The following is a 7,696-nucleotide window of genomic DNA, read 5'->3' as shown; positions in this document are numbered from 1 at the left end:
GTGTTCTGCAGGGCTAGGGCTGTGCCTTGTGTGTGCCTGTGTGTGTGTGTGTGCGCGCGCGTTGCAGCTGCTTGTCCCCGCAGGCTGGGAATAGCTCCAGATTTGCCTGTTGGCTGCGGACTGTGTGGGTTTTACTAGCCCTAGCGGCTTCCAATGCTACTTGCTGCTATCTTCCTACGGTTTATTAACGCCAGACAGAAAACAAGCTGGCTTCCTTCTTTCGTACACAGTCTGCCTGGAGTACTCTAAGGCTCAGAATACTCCCATCGGAAGGGACAGCAAAGGAAACCTCTTTGGGGCACTGCTTTTCATCTCCTACTCTCGGAGGAGTCAGCTTGCAGTCTGGCCAGATTCGCTGCCTCTCGGTTCCAGCGACATCCCAGCGTGTCTGTCTTCCTTAAGGCTGCTCGATGCCTTTACCGTGAAGCCAAGGAGAAGCTCAATCGATGCGCCTGGTATGCAACCAGTGTGGCTTTTTTAAGGGGGGTGGTAGGTGGGACGGCCGGGTACTAAGAGACAAGGGAGGGGGCAATGAGTGAGCCACTCAAAAGTGCTGATAATCCAAGAAGTTTCTCCCCTGCCGGAGCGAACTAAGCATGGTGCCAGCTGCTGAGCGGGGCTGCGATGCTGCCTTTCCGCTTTCCGCTGCCAGAAGTCAGTGGGGAGGAGCTGCCTTGTGTGATAAACCGTCTGCCCCCTCACTCTCCCGGTGGATGTCTCCTGCTGCTGCTGTTACAGCTGCTGTCCCCCTAGTTCTCCTCCCCTATCCCGCTCCTTTTCCTTCAGTGGCCATCACCAGCGAGGGAGCAGAATCTCCCTTCCCTTCATTCCTTGAGCAATGAAAGATTGGGGGCTGGCGGGTCGCTCTTCGGGCATCACTTAGCGGACGGCAGCTGGCACCAAACTGGGGCTGGGTAAGTGAATCTGTCATGCTGAGCTGCCCTTTCTACCGGGTAGCATGCACGGGCCAATATAAACTAACCCATTGCATTGCATTAGCCTTGTGAGTAGTATTGCAACGGGAGGGGAAGTCTTCCAAGCTGCCGTGCCAGTCTGTGGTTCCGTATCTCCCCCCCCCCCCCGTTCATTGCACAGCAGCCACAGCCACTGGGAGCGCGGCCCCTTTAAGAGCCCAGCTTTGCCTCCCGGTAGCTGAAGGTCATTAAACACAAAAGCTCTCCAGCGCTGCGGTCCAATATAGCGCATGCGCCCTGCCCGAGGACTGGCAGGGAGACGGCAATATGGCGAGAATGCCTGGCAGCGGCGGCGGCGGAGAGTGGAGTACCGGGGGCGCAGGAAGCGGCGGCGGCGGCGGCGAGAACAATGCGGGGGACCGGCAGACCAGCCGGGGTGGCCCCCACCGGCCCCTCCACTATTGCAGTGCAGGGGAGGAAGAGGACGGGGAGGAGGAGGATGAGATCCAGGAGGTGCAGATAACGGGGGACGAGGGCGCAGCCGAGGGGGGGATCCTGTTGCTGGACGACGAGGAGCAGATGATGATGGGGCTGGAGTGGGACGAGCAGCCGGGCCATATGATCCGTATGGACCAGGGCGCCGGAGCGTTGCTGGACTCTTCCCCGGCCACCGGCTGCGGCGCCAGGGGCCGCCGCGGAGTCGTCAGGGGTGTCGGCGGCACGGGCGCCAGCCGCGGCGTCGGGGCTCCCACGGGTGGCGCCCCTTCGGGGCCCGCGAACGCCCGCGGCTCCGTGGCGGGCAACGTGGCGGCCGAGGACTCGGACCCGGAGGCGGAACTGCTGCTGCAGCGTCCCGAGCGGGCCCGGCTGAGCGAGAACACACGCTTGGCCACTCGCTACGCGGTGCGCATCTTCCGCGAGTACCTGAGCGAGAAGGCGCACAGCCCGGACTTCGAGACCATGGACAAGGGCGCTCTGTGCCGGGTGCTGCGTTCCTTTTACGCTGAAGCGCGCTCCAAGAGCGGCCAGCTCTACTCCAAATCGTCGCTCATCAGCATCCGCAGCTCCCTCAACCGCTACCTCAACGAGCCTCCCTACAGCCGCACCCTGGACCTCACCAAGGACCCGGAGCTTCGCGCTGCCAACCTCACGCTGGCCGCCGTCATCCGCAAGCTGGAGGAGCAAGGAGCCGGCCCCGTGGTGCAGAAGCAGGCCATCACGCGCGCAGACCTGCGCAAGCTCTACACCTGCAGCGTCTTCAGCGCGCAGAGCCCCTTCGGGCTGCTCAACAAGGTCTGGTTCGAGACGTGCATGTACTTCTGCACGCGGGGCCGCGAGAACCAGCGCGAGCTGGAGGAGGACTCCTTCGGGCTGGCCATGGACGAGGACGGGCGCAAGTTCGTCTACTTCAAGGCGCTGGGGCCCTACCACAAGTCGCGCTCGTCGGCGTGGAGCAAGAAGCGCGCCGAGAGCAGCGACGAGGAGAACCTGCCGCGCATGTACGAGACCGGCACCGAGTTCTGCCCTTACGCCAGCTTCGTCAAGTACCTGGCTAAGCGCAACCCGCTCTGCAAGGCCTTCTTCCAGCGCCCGCGGGACCACTGCAGCGAGGGCGACGTCACCTGGTACGAGAACAAGGCCATCGGCAAGAACCTGCTGGGCACCCGCATGCAGATGCTCTCCAAAGCCGCCAAGCTCTCCAAGACCTACACCAACCACTGCATCGGCGCCGTCTCCATCGCCACCCTCAACAGCATCGCCGGCATCGGCACCAAGTTGCCCGCCGGCGGAGGAGGCTGCTGCGCCCTCAACGGCAGGGCCCGCCCCTCGCCCCTGCCCGCCAACTCCTACGGCCTGCCCAAAGGCGGCGGCGGCGGCGGCAGCCCTTCGCGCGTCAAGGCCGAGGCAGCCGCCGCCGTCGTGCCGGTCAAGCGCTCCCTGTATGAGGCCCTGCACGCGGCCGGGGGAGACGCCTGCGGCCCCTCCTCGTCCCCCAAAAGACTTTGCCTGAGGCCCGCCGAGCCTTTGGACGCCGCTGCCTCTGTGGTGGTGGTCTCAGTGAAACACGACCCCTTGCCTCTCCTCCTCCCTGAAGCTAATGGCCACAGAAGCACCAGCTCTCCCACAGTCATTTCACCTGCTATTGTTTCCCCCACACAGGTAAAAAAAAAACCCTCCAACCCTTACTCCCTCCCCCTTTCTCTACACATAATTGTTTACCTTTTCCAGTTGCTCCACTCAACTAATGGAATCACCTACCTAAAAAAGGTTGATGCATGTTGCTGTCCTGACAAGCAAACAGCTGCTGATGCTGAGCCCTCAGTGGAGCTCAGATCAACTTTGGCTGCTCAGCAGGCATGAAGCTATCCTGATGCAGGCTTGGACACTGTTCTGGTTTCTCCCGCCCCTTCAGACAACAACTTCCTGCTTTCTGGTTTTAGTCTTGGGCTTTCTAGGAGAAAGTAAAATTTTGTCACAATCACCATCCCACCCCATGCAATTTGCAGAATTCCAGATGTCTGCTAGAGTGAGGCATGCACTTGTGTGTGTTTGCACATACTGGATTAATAGCTGTTGGAGAATGCTGGTTGCTTGCTTTCTTCAAGAAAGAGGCACTAATAATTTAAAAGTTGCTTAGATGAATATTTCAAGAGTCATATTATTGAGCTAGTGAGTTGTCAAATCTCAAAAAGTGCAGGAAACCAATCAGATCCACGTTAGCAATTTTAGCCCTTGAAAAAGTGCAGGTGTGTTTCTTTTTTGTTAAATGGTCCTGTTGTTTCCAGAGCTGTTTCAAGTTACTTGATTTTAATCACACACTGCCCTTGTCTAGCATGTCAACATCTACAGCAAGATGGGGTGCTTGCTGTGTCAATTCCCCAAAGTCTTAGGACTGTGGGGCAACAATTTTCATTTAAGCTACTTGCAGTTGACTCTGAAACCTGGTGTTCTGGTCTTCAGCATTAACAATGATTTCAGTCTAAACTCTGAAAGAGCTCTATTCTTTGAATACAAGTATATGACATGCCTGAGCAGTTTCCAAAGTGGAAATACGAGTTTTGTACAAACTGACCCTTTCGAAGGAGTTTGCCAGCTAATCAGCCAGCCTGAAGGCTATCTGAAGAAGTAGTCTTTTTGTGAATGACTGCATAAGCATCTGTCTTCTCTAAAATACTTATGACCTCTCTTTTACTGTTTGGAGTTTGAGGCCACTGGAGTAGAGAGAGTATTGTACTTTGGTCCCCTGCTGGTGTGTAGATAATGTCTTTATTCTGACTTGTTGACGACATTAACTATCCCTCAGTATATTTTTAGCATGAAATTCCCAAAGTTACGATGGGTGGTTAAAAACATATTTCAGAGTAGTGTGGACTTGCATTGCATGTCTGTGAGCAATATGAAATAGTCAGTCTACCTTAAATTGGTATGCATGCTTGGTTTGTTCGTGCCAGCAAGCAAGAAAATCTGCTCTTTCAACTGAGGATAATCTAATGTTTTCCCCAATAACCAATTAAACCCAATAATTTATCATTATATTCCCTGTACTGCATGGGAAGCTTACCTAAGATGAACTTCACTGACAAATGTTAATGACTGTTAAGTCAGACACTTCAGATAGGGGGGAAACAGACAGCTGATAAAATTACATATGCAGTAGATAGAATAAAGACATCTGTTGTTTCTTGCTGTTGACTATTTTTCCCTCCCTAAAATGAGCAGTCAGTGGCAGACTAGTAGATATTAAAGGTAGTTTAATACTAATGTATTTCAGTTGTAATATGGTTCTTGATTAGATGATATAATTTGACTATCAACTTATGCCGGGGAGAGAAAAAGTGTTCTTTGGTTGGGTATAAAAGTGTACATGTTTTTATTTAGAAGAAGAAACATTTTTCTCCTTTGACCAGCAATCTAAACAGCAATTAATTTTACTCCATTATGTGCAACATTCTTTATTCACAGACAGTATTGTGTAAATTACAATAAAGTTTTTTAAAGTGGGGAAAATATTGGGCATGTATTTAAAAAGAGTATCATAAGAATGATAAAATTTCAGCATATTCAGAAAAATGAATGATTGTTCTGCTTAATAGCAAAAAAGTGTTGACTTGGGCAATATACTCTTACAGCTGTTCACTAATTCTTAGGAAGTGACCTGACCCACAATAGTTACTGCTTAATTATAAGCATAGACTTTCAAGACCTTGTTACCCAGTAGACTTCATGAAGTGATACGTCCTTGAATTCTGTGGTTGACAAATACTGCTGCTTTCAAGATTATTTTGAGATCTTGAAGGTCACACAATCTACACTGAGTTGTATTGGCTGCTGGTGTTAACAAGGATGTACATGATGTTCCCCATAAATATCTAAAAATAAGTAGTGCATTCAGGTTTTTGGTAAAGATCAAGAATGAAATATTAACCTCACCTCAGATTAGGAAGATTGCTTACTGAATCTATTCTGTCTCACCTTATATTGTAACATTGGCATCTTATGTTTATGGTGTTTTAAAATGGGCCCCACAATGATCCCAAATACAATGGTCACAATCCCAATATTTCCTGCATGAAATTTAAATGAATTATGTCTGCATTTCCAATGGCTTGCATAGTACATTCTTCTGCTCAAGAAAAATAATTTGTTTCCATTAACATGCATACTGGTCATTCTAGCAAAGCTTTCAAAGTAGCATGTTTTGTTTCCGAAATAATTTCCCATCCATGTTCTGCCCAGGTTCAGACCTGTTTAGCTTTTGCAATGAAACTACATTGTGCATGTTTAGCTCATTCTCTGAGAACAGAAACCATTGGAGATCAGCTACTGCATGTAAGCAAGGGCACTTCCATACTATATACAACAGCCTACTTGCTATAGGGATAGCAGTGCTAACACTAGTATTCTCCACAACAACCATTCAAATATATTATCCCTATTTCACAGCTTTAAAAGATCTTTATACATATGGTGTTATAGCTGGATGAAAGAAATACTGACACAACACCAGGCTATGTTCTGTTGCCCTTCATAGTAAGAAGTTGTCTTAAGCAAGATATCCTTGGAATTTATGGTTTATTTTTTGGAGCTTATGTTTTCTAGAATTGAGGTACTATTATGCATAGTGGGAGATGGAAGTGTATAGTTAGAATATTTTAAGCATTTTGGAATTTCAGGAATGCTGCGTTGTGGATCTCTGTTGCTGTTACTGTGTCCATCTTTTTTTCTTTTCTTTTGTTTAAAGATATATACTGTAAGAGAGTAGGAATGAGATAAGGTATATTAAATGTTTATTTGATTCAGGTATTGCTTTAGGTAGCAGATCCTGGAGGCACAACAGTATTTTAATCATACAGTGATGACCCTGCATGACCTTGACTTCAGTTCTTATGACTGGTTTTCTTGCAGTGGTATAGTGGTTACTGCTGAGGCTAAAGAGGGAGATATGGGCTGGCTATTTGTCCCTTGTACTGTTTTAATGTATTTATTAAAATATTGTACCCCACTTTGTCTGCCATCCACAGTGGCTCAAAACAGCTCGTGTATTAATTTCCTAAAAATATTCAGGATCAAATATGGCAGTGTAGTAACTTGGCATGATTTCTAAAATCATTTTTTGAGACTGCACACTCTGGCCCTAAATTATAAAATGGACTTAACATGGACTTAAAATTAATGTACTTCTATGGGTCTTTTGTTAACTTTTATGTTCTTGTAATAGTCTGTTTTTTCTAGCTCTTAAAAATAGGCATTTAATAGCCCAGAGAAGTCCAGAATTATTTGCTGAAAACTGTGAAACAGGCTATAAATAAGATGGTGCTATAGTTGCTCGAAGGATCCTGAAAGACTGATACTCTTGTTTGGAATTGTATTATGTAATTTTGTTTAATATCACAGCTGCCAGTGCTTTAGCTAGTTGTTAGCTTTTCATTACAATTCGAGCCTCACCCAGAGGCTTAGGATGATGATGTTATTGTTGTTGTTATTATTAAATTTTGTTCACTATCACAGCTGTCACTTCTTTAGCTGGTTGTTGGTCTTTCACTACAATTCGAACCCCACCCAGAGGTCTAGGACATTGTAATGTGTCGTCATAGTGTTTGTACAGAACCCAGCAGGGCTGCCTTTTGAATCTGACAGATGTTGGCTTTGTCAATTTGAAGGTGTTTCAAGTGTGGCAGTTGTGTTTTTGGAATGGTGCCCATGGTGCCGATTACCACCGGGGCGACCTCAACTGGTTTGTGCCATAGTCGCTGAATTTCTATCTTCAAATCATAATATTTAGTGATCTTCTCAGGTTGTTGTTGTTTTGAATTGCGAACGTTGTATTGATGGGTTGAACCTGGCCTCTGGCTGGGATAGGGCAGGGTAGAATTCAAATAAAGGAAAAGTCAAGTTATTATTATGATTTGAATGTATAGGCCTCCCATTTCCATTAATATTTCAGCATACAAATACAAATATAAAAACAATATATATGATTTACAAATTTAAAAGTACAATTCCATTCCTGGCACCATAAATCAACAGAGGGGGGATAAAAATGAAAGCAGAAAAAGGGAGGGGGGGAGGGGGAAGGACAGACAAAATGGATAATTGTTGCTACCCTCAACCATAGGCCTGGTGAAACAACTCAGATTTGCAGGTCCTGCGGAATTGATGCAGATACAACAGCACCCTGGTATTAGTTGAAAGAGTGTGCCACCGGGCCAGCGGCAGAGCTGGAAAGGCTCTGTTTCTAGTTGAGGACAACTGGACACTTTTCGGACCAGGGACCACCAGTA

The 7,696-nt window shown here is 48.1% G+C and overlaps 1 protein-coding gene across 1 annotated transcript in view; it reads left to right on the top strand.

The window, feature by feature from the left end:
* The first annotated feature begins 1,172 nt into the window (after positions 1-1,172).
* The window catches only part of KCTD1 (potassium channel tetramerization domain containing 1), a 56,611-nt gene continuing 50,087 nt past the window's right edge, over positions 1,173-7,696 (top strand). Inside the window, exon 1 of the mRNA XM_048508539.1 lies at positions 1,173-3,074. Within this exon, the coding sequence (XP_048364496.1) occupies positions 1,242-3,074 (1,833 nt within the window). The 5' untranslated portion in view covers positions 1,173-1,241. The remainder of the gene's footprint in view (positions 3,075-7,696) is intronic.

Source organism: Sphaerodactylus townsendi, linkage group LG09 (genome assembly GCF_021028975.2).
Source record: "Sphaerodactylus townsendi isolate TG3544 linkage group LG09, MPM_Stown_v2.3, whole genome shotgun sequence".
NCBI lineage: Eukaryota > Metazoa > Chordata > Lepidosauria > Squamata > Sphaerodactylidae > Sphaerodactylus > Sphaerodactylus townsendi.
The sequence above is the reverse complement of the archived record's forward strand: the minus strand, read 5'-3'. Positions and strand labels throughout refer to the sequence as shown.